This window comes from Bubalus bubalis, chromosome 5 (genome assembly GCF_019923935.1).
Source record: "Bubalus bubalis isolate 160015118507 breed Murrah chromosome 5, NDDB_SH_1, whole genome shotgun sequence".
Taxonomy (NCBI): domain Eukaryota; kingdom Metazoa; phylum Chordata; class Mammalia; order Artiodactyla; family Bovidae; genus Bubalus; species Bubalus bubalis.
Genome location: NC_059161.1, coordinates 17,041,429 through 17,065,571, shown reverse-complemented (window position 1 = coordinate 17,065,571; position 24,143 = coordinate 17,041,429). Strand labels below are relative to the sequence as shown.

The window sequence follows — 24,143 nt, the reverse complement described above, 5'->3', positions numbered from 1 at the left end:
TGCAGTGCACAGCACAGTGTGGAATCCAGTGGTTACTAGGACCCAATGCCTGTACTCCAAAACCAGTAGGCCAGCCAGGTACGTGCACAAAGGGGGAAGACAGAGCAGAAAAAACAACCACTTCTTTAAGTTCTGAATCAGAATCTCTTCTAAATGTGTACAGGCTATGTGTTGGTCCTGGAGGAGGAAGCTTCTTAAATCCCATTTGAGGAGTAGGGTTAGGATTTGTCATTCCTTGACTTAGAAATGGGTGGTAAGCAGAATGGCCCCTCAAAGATGTCCACATCCTAATTCCCAGAGCCTGTGAATATGTATCTTGCATGGCAAAAGGGGCTTTGCAAGTGTAACTTAAGACCTGGAGATGGGGACATTACCCTGGATTATCCAGGTGGGCTCAATCTAACCACGGTTCTTAAAAGTGGAAGGGAGGGGGCAAAAGAGTTGGGTCAGGGAGGCAGAAATTCAAAGCAGGAAAGGGACTCAGTCCGTTGTTGCTGTGGCGTTGAAGATGGAGGGAGGAAGACAACCCAAATGCAGTTGGTCACTAGAAGCTGGGAGGAGCCCCCAGGTGACTACAGTTCTCAATCCTACAACCGCAACAGCAGAATTCTGCCAACACTCAAGTGAACAAGGAAACAAATCCCCGAGAGCACCCGGAAACACTGATTTTAAGCCCAGTGGGACCCATGCCAGGCTGCAACCTACAGGACTGTTTGATAATAAATTGGTGGTGCTTTGGTAGGACTGATGTTGAAGCTAAAACTCCAATACTTTGGCCACCTGATAGGAAGAGCTGACTCATTTGAAAAGACCCTAATGCTGGGAAAGATTGAGGGCAGGAGGAGAAGGGGATGGACAGAGGATGAGATAGGTTGGATGGCATTATCCACTCAATGGACATGGGTTTGGGTGGACTCCGGGAGTTGGTGATGGACAGGGAGGCATGGTGTGCTGTGGTTCATGGGGTTGCAAAGCCTCTTAATATGCTATGATGGAGAGAAAAAAGTAAGGATGGGAAGGCAAAGGAGGGAGAAAAATGATCAAAGTTCTTAGAAAATCTTAAAAACACTTTGTGTATGCTTCAGTGAACTGAGAATGGGGGGCAGGAGGAACTGTTTTCTGAAGAAGACCTGAGAAGTAGTTGGTTGGAAACCAAAGGAAGCAACCAAAAGGAGGCAGGTGACCAATGATTGAGAAGTTTGTTCATGCAAGGCTGTTGCTTTCTGTTCACTCTCAAGAGGGTCTATCTGTCCATCAAACTCTTGTCCATCGAGTTGGTGATGCCATTCACCCATCTCATCCTCTAGTCCCCTTCTCCTCCTGCCCCCAATCCCTCCCAGCATCAGAGTCTTTTCCAGTGAGTCAACTCTTCGCATCAGGTGGCCAAAGTATTGGAGTTTCAGCTTTAGCATCAGTCCTTCCAAAGAGCACCCAGGACTGATCAAATTACAAATAGTTTGCAGAAGGAAAGATGAAGGGCTGAAGCCTGTGCTTATTTCCTTTTATATCCTGAAATCAGTGTAAATTGTGCTTTGTGAAAAAGACCAGTTTCTTTTAAGAAAACACCCTGTTGCAGAGCACACATGGCAATCCAATTTAAAGGTTATATTTTCTAGCTTAATTTGCACTTAGATACAGCCATGTGATTAGGTTCTGGCTGGGGGCAGGGGGCATAAAAGTTGAAATAATGTGTATGACTTAGTAGAGAGGTCTTATCCCTTCTGCTTGGCTTGAGCAACAGTTGCTATCTTAGACCATGTGGTGATTTTGGATGAAAACCATACAAATGGAAGACAGAAGAAATTTGAAGCACTCTGAATATCTAGCACTCAACACCTAATGTTGAGTACCCATGTGGAACATCTGCTAGTTCTATAACTGAATATCTCTGGATTTCTGGAATATAAGTAACAATACTTCCAGATTTCTTGAACATAAGAAATACATCTTGGTTTTTATTTTGACTTTTTGTGTTTCCTATAGTTAATCCTATGTAACTGTTAATCTTATTCCAGTTACCTGCACAGATATGTAGGAATGAATCAGGAATTGACCATAAATTGGCCAGAAACTACATAAAAAAACTAATGCTTCTTATTGGACTAAGGCTATAAGAAACAATATTCAGGGACTTCCCTGGTGGTCCAATGGTTAAGACTCCATGCTGTCAATGTAGGGAACTTGGGTTCAATCCCTGGTCAGGGAACTAATTCCTCTTGCCCTGTGGTGTGACAAAAAATTTGAAGAATTTTAAATCATGTTTGCTTTTGGAATGGGTGGTGATGGTATTACCATTTAGCTTTTAGGTTGTGTGATACTTCAAAGACTTGTTTTAAAAAACATTAAAATGAATCTTCAGTGAGAGCATTAAATACAGCCAGGTTAGCTCACCTAGTGTGTGTGAGTCTTCCAGGTGTGTGCAACTCCTTGTGATCCCATGGACTGCTGCCCGCCAGGCTCCACTGTCCATGGAATTCTCCAGGCAAGAATACTGGAGTGGGTTGCCATTTCATTCTCCAGGGAATCTTCCCAACCCAGGGATCAAACTATAGGGTCTCCTGCATTGCAGGCAGATGCTTTACCATCTGAGCCACTAGGGAAGCCCTTAAATATTTAATTTTTTAATTAAATAAAATTTGAATTTAATTAAAACAACCATTTCTGTGGGATATGAGATTTATTAAACAAATATCTGAAATATAAAACTTTAAATCCAGATGCTTCAACTTGTTACTATCCTAATATCCCCCTTTACGTTTGCTTCTATTTTATTATTGTTCATTTCCAAATTCAGATTTTGCATTACTTTGGAGAGCATGTTATCATCTCTTTTATCTCCTGAAGCAGCCCCTTTGTTGAGGGCTTCTTCTGCTACAATAAACAACTGTTGAGTTGGTTGAAGAATGCTTACTCCATAGCCATTGTTGTTGTAAATGTGATTACTAGTCATCTTCAGTTTGGGTGCTGGAAGAACCTGTTAAATTATTCAAGGAAGTTGGGTTTTCAGTAATTTCTATAAAACTATGAACTAATGAGCATTTCATAAGCTCTAGAACTTAATTCTTGAGCTCACACATTTCCTTAAAACAACTGAATCTCAGTTTTGAACAAGTGTTATTTTCCTCATGCTGGATTAGTGTAATATTAACTACAAAAATGTTTGAGGAAATAGTATATGAAGTTTTCAAATTTATCGTTAACTATACAAGTCAAGAGAGGGACCTAGAAAGGTAGAATTTACATAAGTAGAAAAGAATGGGAAAGCATTTCACTTACAAATTATTGCTATTTATGTTTTAATTGGTTAGCTTAAATTATTTTACAACTTTTGAACAACTTAAATATTTCTTAATATATTTATCCTCTTTATTTGCTTTACTTAGCCAAATGTATTAACACTACAAGCTGGTTCAATGAAAACAAAATCTAAAAAGAACCCCTTTCTCGTATTCAAAGTTATTTACTAAGAATTTAAGTTGAAATTATTATAAGACTAAATTTGTTTCCTGTCAACTATCATCTAAATAGTATTTTAATTGCTTGTACCATACTTAACAGACTAAAATTTAAGGCTGAAGCTAATATCTTGGTATCTTTATAATTCTTATGTTAAAAAATATGAGAATACCTTCATATTAACTCCACCTAAGGTGCTTTTTGAACTGTCACAGGTTCTGAGGTTATTACAGTGATGAATTTCATTTCTTTCCAGAATGGCTACGCTCCCAGGATACAGTTCAACACCAGCACCCTGTAAATTAAAAGCAAATAAAACAATCTACAAAACACATGTACACCTCCAAAATTTTCTTTAGACTTGAAAAATGTAGTTCTATATTAGCAATCTAAACATATTAAGTTACATGAAAATACAAAAGTACAATTTATTGTGGAAATAACATTGAAAACAAACTCTGTGTCAAAGAATCATTAGACCTATAGGAAGGCTGAAGTTGTATGGACCATTACATTGCTCTCCTCCCACCCGAATCATGCCTTAGAAGGGAAAATCTCTTAACAGCAGTTATTCTAAGTAGTTATAAAAATTAATGTATATGTACTTTAAATCCTTCATAATGCTGCTAAAATCTGTTAACCTGACTCAAAGTCTGTTTATAACTGCTGATTCCTAGATTTTTTTAAAAAGCACACATCAACAAAACTCATTTCTTACTTTGGCAGTTCACTTTCCTCAGTATACTAAGTGTATAAAACGACATGCTTGTACTTGTTCTTGTTTAATTTACTTTTATCAGTTTCCAAGCTTAATTATAATTCCATTCAAAGATAAAACAATTGGTACCTTCTGTTTACATATTAAGATCACTCAAAGTTATATACAGCCAATAAAGCCATAAATTTTATAAAATAAAATACCTGGGCACCAGTTATTTCACTGTCTGTAAGAGTCAAAGCAGCCCCTGTAAGAACACATACTCCTGTTCCTTCACATTTTAATACACAGTTTTCTAGAGTCATGTGACCGGACTCTACCACCACAATCCCATCAACTGTTCCTTGTTGTATCAAAGACAGATGCATTAGCTTCACATTATCAGCTTTGGACACCACAAAACTGTCGTGAGAAGGTTCAGAAGTAATCATAATTTCCTCTCGCTTTCCAATTCCTGATTTATAGGGATAAAAATGCATAATTAAATGAGTACTTTCAAAGCTTAAAGCCCATTAGTCATTCAGTAATACTTGCTATTACAAGTAACATTTGTAATTATTCAGTCAACCATTTAGACACTTAACTATAATGTAGTCTTGTTTCCTTATTTTGATGCCATGATGGAACAATCTGGGTTTATAATCAACCTAAATGTACCTATGGTATTTAACATACTCATTCCACTACATATTTCCCTATATTACATAGTGAGCAGTAATCTACAAAATGTGTAAGATCCAGAAAGTATCTTACCATAACCTGGTTTCAAAATCATAATAAAAAAGACTGGCAGAGACTCTTGAATTAGGTTATAAGATTATTGTAATCGTGTCTATAATTTTGCTCTAGTAGTCGCAATCCTCTAAGTTTAACATCTATCCAAAAATGAGGGGCTGTATATTGAAGGCAACAAATTTTTTAAATTAACAAATATCCTTATTACCCATATAGTTCAGCAAAGTGAACATTACAGTCATCAAAATCTAGTGGAAATTATGCTCAATTTTTGAAATGATAGCAAAGTTGGTCATCTGTCTTGTCTTTTGGCCAGACAATGGGAATAACCTTAATGTAAAAGGGCAGAACCAAAGTCACTAAATATGTTCAGAATCTAAAAGAAATTTATTAAACTCTGCTTTTTTACTTCTAGTTTAGTAAGTTTCCATAGAATTAAGCTTTTAGAGAAAATACTGAGTATATTTTAATATACCTTTACATTTGGGTTTTCTACTAAAGTAATATGAAATGCTGTGGGGACAGAAGAGAAAAAAGTAGTTCAGGTAAAAAATAGAGCTGATTTTTTTTTTTTTTTTATTCTGACTGTTTATCATGGGGAAGCAGTCTCATTGATCTGCTCTGGTGCAGTATGTCCAAAGGAGGTAATCTGTACAGATAATACACTACTGGACAGGTGCGAATGCACGTGCATGCTCAGTTGCTCAATTGTGTCTGACTCCTTGTGACCCCATGGACTGTAGCCCACCAGGGTCCTCTGTCCATGGGATTATCCAGGCAAGAATACTGGAGTAGGCAGTATTCTTCCCTCCTCCAGGGGATCTCCCCAGCCCAGGGACTGAACCCTCATCTCCTGCATCTTCTGCATTGGCAGCTGAATTTTTTACCACCAAGCCACCTAGAAGCCCACACTGGACAGGTGAGAAAATATTAATTGGAAAAGGCACATAAGGGATTTTCGTGAAACCCCAAACTGTTCTAATTTCTAGTAATCTGATTAACCATGTTTATAATATACAGTTTGTCCAGAATACACTGCTATTAAAAGATTAAAAAGGATGCCATGCTAACCCTTTATAACAATGTCATCAGTCAATAAAGCAAGATTTACAGCTTGATATTCTCCTGGAAAAATAACAACTGTATCTCCACTGTAACAGCTATCCAAAGCCAAATCCAAATCATCATGCTGTTGGAGAAGTGTGTCTGGAGATAAGTCCTTTACCTGAAAAGAAGAAATAGAACAGTAGGTCCAACTGACATAGGTCATTTAAATCCGCTAACTCCTCCTTGGTAATGTGCTTTTTCACACTGAAGTGAAGTGAAGTCACTCAGTCGTGTCCGACTCTTTGCGACCCCATGGACTGTAGCCTACCAGGCTCTTCGATCCATGGGATTCTCCAGGCAAGAATACTGGAGTGGGTTACCATTTCCTTCTCCAGGGGATCCTCCCGACCCAGGGATCAAACCTGGGTCTCCCGCATTGGAGGCAAACGCTTTAACCTCTGAGCCACCAGGGACGTCTTTTTTCACATTATTTTATAGGTAATGCACGGTTTAAATACTGTGTATATTTATGTTCATTAAATGTTCAAAGAACAATGAAAGGAGATTTTCCTTAAAATCCTGAATAATTTTTACAGCTACTAAATACAGCCAGAAGTTATTGTGACCTTTACCCCCTAAACTCCCAACAGTTCTTTGAGATAAAGTATTATTATACCCTTGTAATGTTAAAAAATTGAAACTCAGTGAGAGTGAATGATTTGCCTATGGACACAGAATGAGTGAGTGGTAAAGCTAAACTTTAGGTCTAGGTTTTGATGACCCCAGATTTCTTTCCTATTGGAAACTACTACTTTATTTTCTTTAACTCAAATTGACCCTAAAATTTTGGTAAACCATCAAAAATTTATTATAGATTCTAAAACTAAAATGAAAAAGTACCGGAATTTGCACTGGGAGTAGAAAAGGTGAAAGAACTTCATTATTAGAACCGGTAAGAATGAGAAACTTTAAAAATAAAATTTGAAAACTAAATATATACCATGAAAAAATGTCTATTCTTTTATCCCAATACAAATGGCATTATCATTCATGTCTCTTTTTTCTTATTATAAAAAATAGAAAATTGAAACAAAGCATAACAAAAATGGAAATTTTAACAAGTTTTTACCTAAATAGAATATATTTATGAAGCTATTTTCCTTCTTGTCTTTTTCCTATGCATATACTCACATGCATAATACTGATGTATCATTAAGATGGATGCAGATGATTTTGAATCCTGATTTTCTCATTACATTATATCACACTTCCCCATGTCTTTAAATATTTTTTCAAAACCTAATTTTTTAAAGTTATGTAATAATACATCATATAGATGTGTATATATTTATTTATTTGACTGCCTGGGTCTTAGATACAGCACATGGGATCTAGTTCCCTGATTAGGGGTAGAACCTGGGCCCCCTGCATTGGAAGTGCAGACACTTAGCCACTGGACCATCAGGGAAATCTCGATGTGTCATAATTTATGTTATAATTTTCTATCCTTATTTAGATAGCTTATAATTTTCCAATATCATGAAAATACTACCACAAATAAATTATGCACATCTCTGTTATTTTTTAGGGTAAATTGCTAGATTGAGAATTGCTGTCAAAAGGTATAAAACATTTTAAGCCTCTTGTATACATATTGCTAAACTGCCCTCCAGAAAAGTTTAACCAATTGAAACTTGATCTGAGAACTCACTTTTCTTTCTGCAAGCTCATCAGAATGGGGTATCTTTTAAATGTATAACAATATTTGCTATTTTAACAATTTTCGCTGCCTAAATTTAATTTTCCTTGATAAGCGGGAGTGCTGCCTAATTTTAGTTTTCCTTGATAAGCAGGAGTGAACATTTTTCTAGAAATATACATATGAAACTCTTACAGTAATCCTAAGTCAGCAAACCAAGATAGTCATTTGTGTTTGTATTACATCTTACGTACTCTTATACATCTGTGGCAAACAGCACAAGGATTATCTCTGTAAATAAATGTTTTGGAAAAACTCTAGAAGCCATCTAATTTTTTTTCCCTAAGTTTTTTGTTGGTTTGGGTTTTGTTTTTTGTTTTGTTTTGCTGCGCCATGCTTGCGGCTTGCAAGATTTTTATTCCCTGACAAGGGATCGAACGCATGTCGTCTGCACTGGGAAGCTTTGAGTCCTAACCACTGGACCACAAGGGAATTCCCATCATTTATATTTTTCTTATTCCTCGTTACCTCAGAAGAGGGACTGGTAAGGAAACTGACCTTTGTTTTACCTCCCTCACTTCATGGCAAATAGATGGGGAAATAGTGGAAACAGTGACTGACTATTTCTGAGGGCTCCAAAATCACTGCAGAAGGTGACTGCAGCCATGAAATTAAAAGACGCTTACTCCTTGGAAGGAAAGTTATGATCAACCTAGATAGCATATTCAGAAGCAGAGACAATACTTTGCCAACAAAGGTCCGTCTAATCAAGGCTATGGTTTTTCCAGTGGTCACGTATGGATGTGAGAGTTGGACTGTGAAGAAAGCTGAGCACTGAAGAATTGATGCTTTTGAACTGTGGTGTTGGAGAAGACTCTTGAGAGTCCCTTGGACTGCAAGGAGATCCAACCAGTCCATTCTGAAGGAGATCAGCCCTGGGTGTTCTTTGGAATGATGCTAAAGCTGAAACTCCAGTACTTTGGCCACCTCATGCAAAGAGTTGACTCATTGGAAAAGACTCTGATGTTGGGAGGGATTGGGGGCAGGAGGAGAAGGGGACGACAGAGGATGAGATGGCTGGATGGCATCACCGACTCGATGGACATGAGTTTGAGTAAACTCCGGGAGTTGGTGATGGACAGGGAGGCCTGGCGTGCTGCAATTCATGGGGTCACAAAGAGTCGGACACGACTGAGTGACTGAACTGAACTGAATGACTCATAGGATAGACTTCATTACTCCTTTTTATAGATAAGGAAGTAAGAGAAACTATGTAATTTTTTAAATCCAACCCAAGTATTATGAAGAAAAACTATGAATCAAACCTAGATTTCTATTATTGTAAAGCTTATATTCTTCACCACCACACTATCCTGCCTTCTAGACAAAGAAGGAACAGGATAGAGTCCTAGGATGAACAATGGGGACATTGATATTTCTCCTAAATATAGGAGAATAACTAATGTTGAACTTTAGTTTAAGCACTGAAATAAATACTGCTTATCTCTGTTAGGAATGATTCAGAAGTCAGACTGAGTCTAAACCTAAAGATAGAATTTAGGTCTCTCATCACAATTTGAGAGACTAAGGAAGTAAAGATATATTTAGTTCAATTGACTGGAAGGATATCTAGGACATTAATTCAATAGAGAATACAGGAGGACTAAGGACAGGCTGTGTACAAAAGAACAGTAAGTTCAAATTTAGGGTGTTGTCTTTTAGTGAGACATAAGGTAAAGATGCTGAGAAGAACCTGTAGTGATGTTGATCAGCAAAAAATGCAAGAGGGGATAAATTTACTGAAAAACCACTGCATGCCAGGCTGCCAGGTATTTTATACATAGGATTTAATTTCATCCTCAAAAAAATAAAGTTTAGTGGTGGTATTGGTGGTGACGTTGTGACGGTGGTGGTAGCGGCGGCGGCCATCATACTAGCAGAAAACGTTTATCGAATACTTACTATGTGCTGACCATTATTCTAAGCACATGACAAATGTGAATTCATATAGTCTCTGTAAATAAAGAACACAGTATTATCCCTATTTTACAGACGAGGAACTAAAGCGCAAATGGGAAAACAGCTTGTTGTAAATCACATGATTAATAAGTGCCAAAGCCAGACTCTGCATCCAGGCAGTTTGGCTCCAGAGATCATCCTCTTAATCAGCACAGTTTTTCTCTCTTTTTAAAGCACTCTGAAAATAAAGAAATTGGGGTTCAGAGTTAGGCTGCTTGCCCAAAACAGGCTATTTAAACACTGGGCTACCTGACTACAAAGTCCATGACTTTTCACTACACTGCTTGTAAAGATCACCAGCATAATGATAATGGGCATGGATTAAAACTGTTTAAGGAGAGTATAGAGCAGGAAAAAGACTAAAGAATCTTCAAAGTTGAGAAAAGTGTTAAAGGCTTATATACACAGCTGTGACTAGGTACACCAAATTAAAATATGTTGTCCACCTCAAAGGTAAATCTAAAATCAAAGATCTGAGCAAAGTAGAAATTGATGATGCTGCCTTCTCAGAGTGGTCTTCCTCTCATTGTCCTGTTGTCTGAAGTTTGTGGATATTTACTTACACAAATGAAGACAGGGTTGCAAAGCACTGAATAAAAATCACAGGAACATTTTACTGTTATATAGGAAAATAAAGCCAAAAACATTTAAAAACAAATAAAAAGATAGGTAAAAATAAAAATATTTTAAAAGGCTAGAGATAAAATCTATACCTTACTTTACAACGATGTTTCAAAAGATGTTTACAAATAAAATTGGTGGAATAATTAATGTTATTGAAAATCTGATCCAGTAAGCAAATCAAAGGAAATTAAATTTTATTTAAAATAATAAAAATTGGTAGGATAACAGATAAGACCAGTCTAATAGGCCAGGCTTTATCTCTATTCATTCTCCTACTAGGTATTAAATACCATCCTTTCTGGACTTCTTTTAGTTCCTCATATATACCCCATTCTCTGTCAAACATGTACTCATTTACTATTCAATGAAAAATGCTCAGCACCCACCTTATGCCAATCATCATGCTAGGTGACTACATGAATGGTAAACATACTCCCCTGGCTCTTAATAGCTAGTATATTAATAGTAAACGAGACAGACGTTCAATAGGTAGCCACAGAAAATATTTAACACAGTTATGATAAGGAAAAGTGACAGTAAGGGAACAGGCAGGGTGCACAGTATGTAGTCTATGTATTCTGGAAGGTTGAGCAAGTTTTTTTCAATGGAAACGACATTTAAATTGAGACCTAAAGGACATACGGTAGCTCTCTCAAACAACGTGGTATACGCCAAGACGTGGTTTAGTGAGGGAGGAAGGGGTATATGAAGGTGATGAGGGGACGATAAACTCTCAGAAGATGGTAATTAACAACTGGGTAGATGGTAGTGCCGTTTACTGAAACAGAGAACACTAGAAGATAATCTAGTTACTCGATAAGATCATGAATTTAATTGCGGACACTGAGTTGAAGTACTCAGGACATAATTAAGGGGTGATGAGCAATAGGTAGCTAGACATACCGGTTTGGGGCTCAGAACAAAAAATGTGGCTGTGGATACACATTTTAGATTATTAGTGTATATATAACTGAAGTCATGGGAAAAGGCAACATAAATCACTTAGGCATATAGTGCAGAAAAAAGATAAGTTCCAAGCATTTAAAGGACAGGAGGAGAAAAAATACAACAACTAGAGAGATTGAACCAGCAAAGTATGATAACAGAAGACAATGAAAAACTATTCAAGGAGAGAGCTGTGAAATACTACTGAGAGGTCAAGTGAGATGACTTAGAACATTTCCCCACTTGGGCTAGTTAAATTTACACTCATCCTTTAGGTTTCATCTGCGTTATTTCTTTCATCCAGCGTTGCCAGAATTCCTAACTCTGCTTATGTACCCGTCCTAAGTGCCTCCTGTATATACTCCTATCGTAGCATTTACTATTATATTATTCTGTGTTGCAACTGCAATAGCCTATTTACTTGTCCGTGTCTCCACCATAGGGCTTCCCAGGTGGCTCAGTGGTAAAGAATCCGCCTGCCAATGCAGGAGATGTGGGTTTGATCCTTGGGTTGGGAAGATCCCCTGAAGAAGGAAATGGCAACCCACTCCAGTATACTTGCTGGGAAATCCCATGGACAGAAGAGCCTGGCAGGCTACAGTCCACGGAGGCACAAAAAGAGTCAGACATGACTCAGCTTCCACTAAACAACATCTCCACCATCATTCAAACTGCTCAGATGTATGGAAGAAGCAGGACTGTGGGTCTGGTTCAAAAGTGTATCTCCCTCAAATGCAGTATTTCTCATATTTCTCTCCCATAGGTGCTAGCATAGCACCTGGCAACAAGATTAGTACTCTGTAAATAGTTGTGGACATTTATTTATTTCGTACCTACTATATGTCAATCACTGAGCTGGGTGTAACAGAGACATTAAGGTCAGACAAGAATCCAACCTTCAAAGAGTTTGTTTTCTAATTATATGCAGCTAAAACTTAAATGAACAAATAAGAATAAAATGTATTACTTACCATGTCAGTAGTCATCACTTTTGCTACGATATGTGTTATAGTCTTTCCAAAGTTTCTTTTTCCTTTCCTACGCCTCAGAATTCTTGGAAAGAAAGGTCCATGAACTCTGAAGTTGAAAACATTTATTTTAATTAAATCAATATGAAAAATACTTAAGGTACACCTACTTGCAAGCGCTAATAGCCACAGGAGGGGATATCAATGCGGCTATTGAAAGGTTACTGGGCTCTCAGCCATCATAGCAGCATTTCTGTATCTTGAAAAAAATGTAATTTATTTTTGATAACGGCTCTTAAATCTTTAAAATATCCGCTTTATTTCATTTTGACTCTTGGATCTGTGCTGTTATAAACAAACCCAATATATGATACATTTTAAGGTGGAGTGCAGTAAGATGTGTGGGTTTCACTGTGTGTGTTTGCTTTTTGTTTTCCTGGAACAGTGGGAATCAGTGCTTTTTCATTTAAGGCTACTGCATGTGTCAAACACTTCTGCATTTATTGTAATTTTTAAAAAACATATCACCTTTTATAGTTGGGTGAACAGATTTTTGTCCTGCATCTGTCCAGTTTATTTGCTTTTTAAACATTAGTCTCTGGTAGTAATTTATGTAGAATAAAAGCATTAAAAAGAAAAAAAAAAACTTGGTACTAAGCATCTTTGAGTAATAGGTTCCATTCATTTTGAGCTTCTTGAGAGCAATGAGCAATTTGAGAGTGATGGAATAATTGAGATCTTTTAAATAACTGAGTGTTTAAACCATTTAACTCTGAAATCTTTTGAACTCTGAAAATCTGCATGCAACTCACTACAATCAATACCTCAATCATCTTAACTTTTCAGTACAGTAGAAAATTTCCTGATTATACTTTCATAAAACATTGAATTGTAGACACCCAAAGCAGAGATAGATTATGTCTGTGCTACTGAGGTATAAGAATATTTGGGGATCTGCCTAATTTGAGAGACTACGTTTAATTAATTGTTTTTGTATCTATGGAGAACTTATCCTTTGAAACAGGATAAGTTGGCTGTTGGCCTCCATCAAACAATTCTAGCTTCTTTCTTCATTGTTTTTAACTGATTGCTATTCAGCACTTTTAGATAATTCCATTCTTTGTCTTCTTTCTGCTTTCCTTTACAGTTCCTGTTTCCTATTAATCATTTAAGTGTTCAAAAGAAAGAAAAAAAATTGAGTATAACCTTTATCATTACTGTCAGCCATATTTACCGTATGGGTAATCTTTTGGGTTCTCTGCAGCACTTTGATTATCACTTGATGCAGCATTAATACCAATATTTTTCAGCTTATATTTCAATTATCAATATTTAAAATAATTTATTGGTATATAATTAATTTATAAGGTTGTGTTAGTTTCACGTGTACAGCAAAGTGAATCAGTTATGCATATACATATATCCACCCTTTTTTTAGATTCTTTTCCCATATAGGTCATTACAGAGTATACAGTAGAATTCCTTGTGTTATAACTGTAGGTCCTTACTAGTTATCTATTTTATATACACTTTGCAGTGTGTATATGTCAATCCCAATTTACTTCTCTCCCCTCCCCCTTATACCCTGGTAACCATGAGCTTGTTTTCACATTTGTGACTCTACTTCTGTATTGTAACTAAGTTCATTTGCACCCTTCTTTTTAGGTTCCACATATAAGCAATACCTCAGTTACCAATATTTTTGTGAAGCTTAACATTTCAGAGAACTGTTCCAATGTATTTATCATTCCAATGATTGAATTTTGAACTCTAAGATATTAGCAATGTCCTCCAAAGGAAAAGTTTCATTTAACATTTCAACATCAAACCCATTCAGCACTTTTATACCTATTTAAGCAAATTTTGATTTGAGAAAGAGAACTACTCATACATTTTTTTCACCATATATATAATTACTAGTTGCTCAAAGAGTAAAGCATCTTACATGCAGGAAATAGTTTATCATACAATCCTAGCTTTAAAATTAAAGGTTTATGTCAGTGATTTTCAAAGTTATATTTTTAATAAGGTATAATTTACATAACACTCATTTTAAGTGAGCCTCTCTATGAGATTTCACAAATGTATACAGCCATTTAACTCAATCATGTTTGTGATCTTCCGTTTGTCACGGTCCTACAACTCCCCACTCATCCCAAACACAGAGGTGGGTACCAGCTGCCACTGTTCTGCCCACTTCACTTGCTTTGCTGTTTTCTTCACCACTGACTCATTCCTCTCATTTGTGACCGACAGTCATTGAGTGTGTGGGTAAAGATAGGGAATACTCATGTTGAACTCACTCTGATGGCTATAACCTATGTGAACATAACCTATTTAAAATTCAACAAACAAAATCCCCAGTTCTTTATTATGAAAAATTTCAAACATATCCAAAGTAGAAAAAATAGTATATTTAAAAGTAGAGTATATATATATATATAATATATATCCATCCATCACTACTTTCGAGAATTGTCATTTATCTCATTCTCACAACATTTTCCCCTACCATAGTCACCAAAATATTTTAAAGGAAATCCCAGCTATGGTTTAATTTGACTTGTAAATACCTCAGTATGTATACCCAACAGGTAGCCACTTTTTAAAAGAGCATAACCACAGTATCATTATTACACCAAATAAGGTTAATAATAGTGCCCCTACATCATCTAACACCTTGTCTGTGTTCAAATGTCTGCACTTAGCTCTGGAAGATATTTTTACTATTGGTTTATTTGAATCAAGAGCCAAGCAAGGTCCATACACTAAATTTGATCAATATATCTTAAATATCTAAATCTATCTTTTTTCATTTATACTAATTACCCATTCTCTTTTATGATGTTAATTTATTTTATTTTTAATTATTGGCCCTGCAGCATGTAGGATCTTAGTTGTCCCACCAGGGATCGAATCTGTGTCCCCTGTAGTGGAAGCCTGGAGTCTTAACCACTGGGCCACCAGGGAATTCCCTGATATTTGTTTGTTGATCTATAGAATTTCCCACAGAATTTGGCTAACTGAATAACAAGGCATCATTTCAAAAGTTCTTCAATCCCCCTGACATTTAGATCTAGAAGCTTGGTAATATTAAGATTCAATTAAAAATCTACCCTCTGAGCTTTGAGGACCAGCTGGCCGGAATAAGAGCCTGGAACTGCAGAAGAGACACACACACTTAGAATTGTTGCCTCAAACTACCCGTATAAAAGGAGAAGGAAGAGGTCAAACCCTGCTCCTTCCAGCCTTTGGAAGAAGTAGCTGCAATCAAGGAGAAATGTAGATCAGTGGGCGTCACTCATATGTCAGGAGCTCATTTCTCCTTCTTAGGGCAGAGCGCAAGGCCAAGACTACCATTCTACTGCAGGGGTTTTGAACCCATCAGGAGGGTTCTAGAGAAGGCTCAACTGATGGGCTTCAGGTGAATAAATGTTCTGACATGTCATCCAAAAAAAAAAAGATTATAGGTGGTACTATATACTATTGTCGGAGAAGGCAATGGCACCCTACTCCAGTACTCTTGCCTGGAGAATCCAATGGACGGAGGATCCTGGTAGGCTGCAGTCCATGGGGTCGCTAAGAGTCAGACACGACTGAGTGACTTCACTTTCACCTTTCACTTTCATGCATTGGAGAAGGAAATGGCAACCCACTCCAATGTTCTTGCCTGGAGAATCCCAGGGACGGGGGAGCCTGGTGGGCTGCCGTCTCTGGGGTCGCACAGGGTTGGACATGACTGAAGTCACTTAGCAGCAACTCAATCATAACACTCAAGATATAGAACATTCCCATCGTACAAGTTCCTTCATACATCTTTGCAGTCAGTCCTCAGCATCGACTTTCAGAAACCCACTAATCTTTTTGTCATAGATTTTCCTTTCTTGTAATTTTAATTGGAGGATAATTGCTTTACAATGTTGTGTTGGTTTCTGTTATATAGCCATGTGAATCAGCCATAAGTATACACGTGTCCCCTCCCTATTGAACCTCCCTCCCACCCCTCACCCCATTCCATCCCTCTAGGTTGTCACAGAGCACTGGGTTGCGCTCCCTGCATTATATAGCAACTTCCCATTAGCTCTCTATTTCATATATGGTAATGTATATGTTTCAATGCTACTCTCTCAATTCGTCCTTCCCTCTCTTTCCCTAGCTGTGTACGCAAGTCTGTTCTCTATGTCGGCATCTCTATTCCTGCCCTGCAAATAGGTTCATCAGTACCACTACCTTTTTCGTAATTTTAAAATGGAATTTTAAAGTAGAATATGCTATGTACTCTCTTGTGTCTGGAGTTTTTCAGTCAGACTATTTTGAGATCCACCATGTTATTTTGTATATCAGCAATTTCTTTACATCACAGAAAAATATTTCAGTATTCAGTTCAGTCGCTCAGTTGTGTCCGACTCTTTGTGACCCCATGAACTGCAGCACGCCAGGCCTCCCTGTCCATCACCAACTGCTGGAGTCCACCCAAACCCAAGTCTATTGTGTCAGTGATGCCATCCAACCGTCTCATCCTCTGTCGTCCCCTTCTCCTCCTGCCCTCAATCTTTCCCAGCATCAGGGTCTTTTCAAATGAGTCAGCTCTCTGCATCCGGTGGCCAAAGTATTGGAGTTTCAGCTTCAACATCAGTCCCTCCAATGAACACCTAGGACTGATCTCCTTTAGGATGGACTGGTTGGATTTCCTTGCAGTCTAAGGGACTCTGAAGAGTCTTCTCCAACACCATAGTTCAAAAGCATCAATTCATTAGGATTTTCTATATACAAGATTATGTCATCTGCAAGTAGAGATAATTTTCATTTTCCTTTTTGGATCTAGATGAATTTATTTCCTTTTCTTTCCTATTGCTCTGGCTAGAACCTCCAGCACAACTGAATACAAGAGTGGACATCATTGTCTTGTTCCTTATCTTAGGCGGGGAAACATCCATTCTTTCATTGGTAAATATGATGCTATAGGATTTTCACAGATGGCCTTAAACAGGTTGAGGATGATCCATTCTAAGTTTTTTTAGAATTTTTATCACGAAAGAGGAATTTTGTCAAATGATTTTTCTGTAACTTTTGAGATGATAATGTGGCTTTATTGTGTATTATATTGATTTATTTCCATATGTTAAACCAACCTTGCATTCCTGGCGTAAATTCCACTTGTCATAGTGTCTAATCTTTTTCATATGTTGTTAGACCCAGTTTGTTAAAGTATTATTGAAGATTTTGCATCTATATTTATTTATTTTATTCATTTATTTTTTATTTAAGTCTTTTGGCTGTGTCCTGCAGCTTGTGGGACTTAGTTCCCTGACCAGGGGTTGAACCCACATCCTGTGCATTGGACGCTCAGAATCTTAACCACTGGACCACAAGGGAAGTCCCTGCATCTATATTTATACTGGATATTTTCTGCAGTTTTCTTGTGATATCTTTCTATAGTTTTGGTATCAAGGTGATAATGGCCTCATAGAATGAGTTGGGGAAGTAATCCCTTCTCTTTTTATTTTTTGGAAGACTTAGCAAAAAAAAAAAAAAAAAAAAAAAAAGGTTTTGGCTTCCCTGGTGGCTCAGGGGCAAAGAATCCACCTGCCAACATGGGAGATGCAAGAGACACAGGACACTCCCTGGTTTGGGAAGATCCCCTGGAGTAGGAAATGCAAACCCACTCCAGGATTCTTTCTGGGAAAATCCAATGGACAGAGGAGCATGGCAAGCTGCAGTTCATGGGATTGCAAAGAGTCGGACATGACTGAACAACTAAATGCACACACACAGAGGTAGGGTTTCTTTACCCTCTTGGCTTCTTTCAAGATTTTTTCTTATCTGTGTTTTTCTTCAGTTTAAGTATAATATGCCTATTTGCACATTTTGGGAGTATTTGTCCTACTTGGTGGTCTCTAAGCTTCTTGGATCTGCGGTTTGGTGTTTTCATTTAATTTTGGAAAATTTTCACCATTATGAATTTGAACAGGGAGGCCTGGTGTGCTGCGATTCATGGGGTCGCAAAGAGTCGGACATGACTGAGCGACTGATCTGATCTGATCTGATGAATTTGAATTTTTTTTTTCAGTTGCATTTGCTTTCTTCTATTCTAGTATTCCAATTGCACATGTGCTACATTCTTTGAAACTATTCCACAATTCTTAGATCTTTTTTTCATTATTTTTTTCTCTTTGTATTTCAGTTTGAGACAATTTCTCAAGCTTTCTGATTCTTTCCTCAGTTGTGTCCCATCTATTCATGAGCCTTTCAAAGGAAGTTCTCATTTCTATTTACAGTGTCTTTGATTTTTAGAATGATCTTTTAATTCATTCTTACAGTTTCCATGTTTTGCTTGAACATTATCCATTTTTTTCTTGCATGTTGTATACTTTTTTCCATTAAAGTCCTTAACATATTAATCATAGCTACTTTTTTTTTTTTTTTTTTTTGGTTGCACTGCATGGCGTGTGGGATCTTAGTTCTCTGACCAGGGATCGAACCTGTGCCCCCTGCAGTGGAAGTACAGAGTCTTAACCACTGAACTGCCAGGAAAGTCCCAATCATAGCTATTTTAAATTTCCTGTCTGATAAATTCCAAAATCATAATTGAGTCTGTTATTGATGCTTGCTTTCCCTCCTCAGACTTGGTTTATTTCCTTGCCTTTTAGCATATCATAATTTTTTTTTGAAACCTATGCATGGCTAACAGGAAGTGAGGTAGATTAATTATTAATCCAACCAGGAGGTAGCCTATGTTTATTTGCTGTAGGTTTATGTGTCAGAGGCTTCAAATTCCTGTAATTTCCAATTTTCGGTCTCTGTATATCTTTGGGCTTCCTTTAGTAGCCCCAAACTACTCTTTAGAAGAGTCTGTGTCTTACAGCTCTTTTAACTATAATCCAGTTATTATCCTGGAATCTTGTTGGTATGGTTTTAAGATTTAGCAGAGAGGAAGTGTCTATACTCTTGTGATTACTTATTGGTCTTTTACTGAGTCTATGTCCCTGGACTGTGACCTTCACAACTGTTTTAAATCCTCTTTTTCCCCAGACAGGAAGGCTAGAAGGGACTAGAGTCAGAGAAATGCCTTTCCTCTAGTTGGCAAAAAACTCTGGTAAAGACTTTTCTCCTGGAGAATAGAAGATCTTTATTATGGAGAATGCTCTGGGTATATTTCATAATGGGTACTTTTCCCTTCACCCTTCCAGAGTCATAACAGAATCTTTCTTGGCTCTTCACTGAGAACCTAGTGAGACTCCTAGAGGTAAAACCCCACAAAGGTATGGGATCTCACTGATAACTGCAGCTCCCTGTGAGTTTCTTTCATACTAGTTATCATTCAGCATCCAGCAATCTATCAAAATTACCATTTAAATGTTCTTATAATTTATGGCTCTAGCTGGTTCTATTCAAGATAAGCAGATCTTAGCTGTGACTCTCTGAATTTACCTTTCTCCAAATTTTAGGGTGGCAGTTTGTCCTGTGATCTCAGTTCTCTGATGGTTCCAAGAAAGTAATTTTCAAGTTTGTTCAGCTTTTTTCTTGTTGTAAGGATAAGGATGATAACTCACAAGCTCTTTGCATGTCAGAGCTAAATCCAGAAATTCTTGGTTCTTTTTTATTATAGTTTTCATTTCTCTGTTGAGATTCTCTGTTGCTCAAATTTTGGGTCTCACTCCTTTTGCAGCTCTCTCACTTTCAGAGTATCCCAACTAAATTTCCAGCTACTTTGTCAGCCTTGAACTCTGTCCTTTGTGTCACCTTGAAACAGTAAGATGGCACTTTTTTGCTACCTGAGCTATTAACAGCTGGTGATGACCCTCAAACCAAAATGCCACAAATTCTCACTCTCTACTCTGCATTTTATATGTGGACAATGTCTCCTGACTCTTTTCTTATGCTTTGGCCAAAATTAAGAAGGTAAAGAAGAAAGGTAAGGAAAGGACTGGATTTATGAGATTTTTTAAAAATAAAAAACCCCAGAACATTGATTTCAGTGAATTCAGCTCATATAAAAATAATTTTCCAATACTGGTAGTTGTGCCTGTGCTTATCTCATAAATTCAGTTCAGTTCAGTTCAGTTCAGTCGCTCAGTCGTGTCAGACTCCTTGTGACCCCATGGACTGCAGCACACCAGGCTTCCCTGTCCATCACCAACTCCCAGAACTTGCTCAAACTGATGTCCATTGTGTCAGTGATGCCATCCAACCATCTCATCCTCTGTCGTCCCCTTCTCCTCCTGCCTTCAATCTTTCCCAGCATCAGGGTCTTTTCCAATGAGTCAGTTCTTCGCATCAGGTGGCCAAAATATTGGAGCTTCAGCTTCAGCATCAGTCCTTCCAATGAATATTCAGGACTGATTTCCTTTAGGATGGACTGATTGGATCTCCTTGCAGTCCAAGGGACTCCCAAGAGTCTTCTCCAACACCACAGTTCAAAAGCATAAATTAGATGTCTATTTTTATAACTTATTTCAATTGGGGTGATATATGACAAGTGATATGATAAAAGAATGACCATGGAAGATGGAGGAATAGGACAGGGAGACCACTTTCTCCCCAATGAGTTCATCAAAAGATCATCTGAATGCTGAAAAACTTCCACAAAACAACTTCTGAACACTGGTGGAGGACACCAGGCACCCAGAAAGGCAGCTCATTCTCTTTGAAAGAAGGTGGGACAAATATAAAAGATGAAAAAAGAGACAAAAGAGTTAGGGATGGAGACCTGTCCCAAGAAGGGAGTCATAAAGGAGAAGTTTCCAAATAGCAGAAAACCCTCTCACCGGTGGTCTGTGAGGAGTTTTGGAATCTCAGAGGGCAACATAACCAGGAGGAAGAAAAAAAAAAAACAACCCACAGAACACACGCCTAACTGCAGCTCCCAGCGGAGAAGTAGCCCAGATGCTATGTCCACCACCAGCGAGTGGGGGCTGGACAGGGAGGTGCGGGTTGAACACTTAGGGTAAGAACCATGCCTGAATGCCCTGAAGACAATCTGAGGGACCTAACATGAGATAGCAACCCAAACTGTGGTATAGCCAGAGACAGAAAAAGAGAGAGAGAGAGAGAGCACTTTCCGCAAAAAGCTCTAACCTAAGGCACAGCCTGGCCCACTCACAGAACAAAGGATTGCATAAAGACCAAAGGAGAGCTAGCTGGCTCTGGACCAGCCCCTCCCCTTGCCAGAGGCAGAGAGGCAGGCGGGCGAAAACCAGAGCCAGAAGATGAGAGGCAATGTTGGCCCCAGAGATGGCATCCTCCACCAAACTGTGAGCAGGCTCCGAGTTGCTAACCAAGTCTTCCTGGGATCCTGGACAGTTGGCATCTGCCAGGAGGGTTGCAGCCAAGGATCAGCTCCCCAGAGGAGACACACGGCACACCTGAGACGGTGCTCTCCTGGCGCACCTAGGAAACCAAGCAGCTGGGACTGGGGAGGTGATTAAGATGCACAGCCCACCTGGGACAGTATGCTCTCCAAGCACCTGGTCACCTGAGCTGCTCGGACCTGGGAAGGGCACAAAACGCACGCCCAACCAAGTCTGTGCCTTTGTGGAGTATCTGAGAACCTGAACCTGAGCATCTAAGACCTGGGAAGTGTACGAAATGCAGGGCCTGCTTTGGACAGTTCTCCTGCAGAGCCTGAGCAGTGTAGACCAGGAAAGCACATGCCGCCATGAGCTGGGGCAAACCCAGTGTGGTCCGTAACAGAGCACTCCCCACACATGCCAGTGATATTTGTTTGCAGTGTTCCTCCCTTCCCATAGCACAACTGAACAAGTGAGCCTAAATAAGTGACCACCTTTGCCCTCATGTGTCAGGGGGGAGATTAGACACTGAAGAGACTTGCAAACAGAGGAAGCCAAAATAAACAAAGAAGAGGGAACCACTCTAGAAGTGCCAGGTGCAACAGATTAAAACCCTGTAGTTAGCATTGACTAAGCATTGGAAGGGACCTATAGACCTTAAGAAGAAGTACAAGCTGGAACAAGGAACTATCTGAAACTGAACTGACCCCACACTGCCCTAAACAGCTCCAGAGAAATTCCTAGATATATTTTTACTATTATCATTTTTTTTATTTTTTTACTTTTTAGATTTTTAAGTTCTTTATTACTCCTCTAATTTTCATTTTTATAACCTACTGCTACTGCTGCTGCTGCTAAGTCGCTTCAGTCGTGTCCGACCCTGTGCGACCCCACAGACGGCGGCCCACCAGGCTCCCCCGTCCCTGGGATTCTCCAGGCAAGAACACTGGAGTGGGTTGCCATTTCCTTCTCCAGTGCATGAAAGTGAAAAGTGAAAGTGAAGTCGCTCAGTCGTGTCCGACTCTTAGCGACCCCAGGGACTGCAGCCTACCAGGCTCCTCCGTCCATGGGATTTTCCAGGCAAGAGTACTGGAGTGGGGTGCCATTGCCTTCTCCATTATAACCTACTACTACCTTGCAAGAAAAATGACCCTATTTTTAAAGCAAATTTCATATATATATATTTTATCATTTTTGTGATTGATTTTGTTTTGTATTTTTAATATTGTATTTTTGAGAGTCTAACCTCTACTCTAGATTTTTAATCTTTGCTTTTTGGTATTTGTTATCAATTTTGTACCTTTAAGAATCTAATCTTCAGTACCTATTTTTACTTAGGGGTATGATTACTGGCTTAATTGCTCTCTCCCCTTTTGACTCTCCCTGTCCTCCCCCAGGTCACCTCTGTCTCCTCCCTTCCCCTTCTCTTCTCTACTTAACTCTGTGAATCTCTCTGGGTGTTCTGGGCTGTGGAGAACACTTAGGGAACTGATTACTGGCTAGATTGGTCTCTCCCCTTTGACTCCCCCTCTTTTCCTCCTGGTCACCTCTATCTCCCTCTTCCATTTCTCTTCTCTATGTAACTCCATGAACCTCTCTGGGTGTTCCAGACTGTGGAGGGCACACAGGGAATTGATTACTGGCTAGACTGCTCTCTCCCCTTTTGATTTTCCCTCTTCTCCTCCTGGTCACCTCTATCTCCCTCCTCCCTCTTCTCTTCTCCATGTAACTCTGTGAACCTCTCTGGGTGTCCCTCACTGTGGAGAATCTTTTCACCATTAACCGAGATGTTTTATCATCTGTACTGTATGGATGGATAAGTCTTGAGGCTACTGTAAGAATAAGACTGAAAGCCAGAGGCAGGAGGCTTAAATCTAAAACTTGAGAACACCAGAAAACTCCTGACTCCGGGTAACATTAATCGAAAAGAGCTCATCCAAAAGCCTCCATACCTACATTGAAACCAAGCTCCACCCAGGAGCCAACAAGTTCCAGAGCAAGACATACCACACTAATTCTCCAGCAACGCAGGAACACAGCCCTGAGCATTAAAATTCAGGCTGCCCAAAATCACACCAAACCCACAGACACCTCAAAACGTACTACTGGACACTTTATTGCACTCCAGAGAGAAGAAATCCAGCTCCATCCACCAGAAGACAGATGCAAGCTTCCCTAACCAGGAAACCTTGACAAGCCACTAGTCCAACCCCACCCATAGGGAGCAACCTCCACAATAAAGAGGAACCACAAACTTCCAGCCTACAGAAAGGCCACTGCAAACACATCAACCTAAACAAAATGAAAATACAGAGAAATATTCAGCAGGTAAAGGAACATGATAAATGCCCACCAAACCAAACAAAAGAGGAGGAGATAGGGAGTCTACCTGAAAAACAGTTCAAAATAATGATAGTAAAAATGCTCCAAAATCCTGAAAACAAAATGGAGTTACAGATAAATAGATTGAGAAGATGCAAGAAATGTTTAACAAGGACCTAGAAGAAATAAAAATGAGTAAATCAATAATGAATAATGCAATAACTGACATCAAAAGCACTCTGGGGGGAACCAACAGTAGAATAACTGAGGCAGAAGACAGGATAAGTGAGGTGGAAGATAGAATGGTGGAAATAAATGAC

At 38.7% G+C, this 24,143-nt stretch overlaps 1 protein-coding gene across 1 annotated transcript in view; it reads right to left on the bottom strand.

Moving 5' to 3' along the window:
- Positions 1-2,722: 2,722 nt before the first annotated feature.
- Positions 2,723-24,143, bottom strand: part of SHCBP1L (SHC binding and spindle associated 1 like) — a 40,070-nt gene continuing 18,649 nt past the window's right edge. The window contains exons 6-10 of the mRNA XM_006048634.3: positions 12,215-12,320; positions 5,981-6,134; positions 4,378-4,628; positions 3,629-3,751; positions 2,723-2,974 (exon numbers count right to left, since the gene is read on the bottom strand). Coding sequence (XP_006048696.1) covers positions 2,723-2,974; positions 3,629-3,751; positions 4,378-4,628; positions 5,981-6,134; positions 12,215-12,320 — 886 coding nt within the window. The remainder of the gene's footprint in view (positions 2,975-3,628; positions 3,752-4,377; positions 4,629-5,980; positions 6,135-12,214; positions 12,321-24,143) is intronic.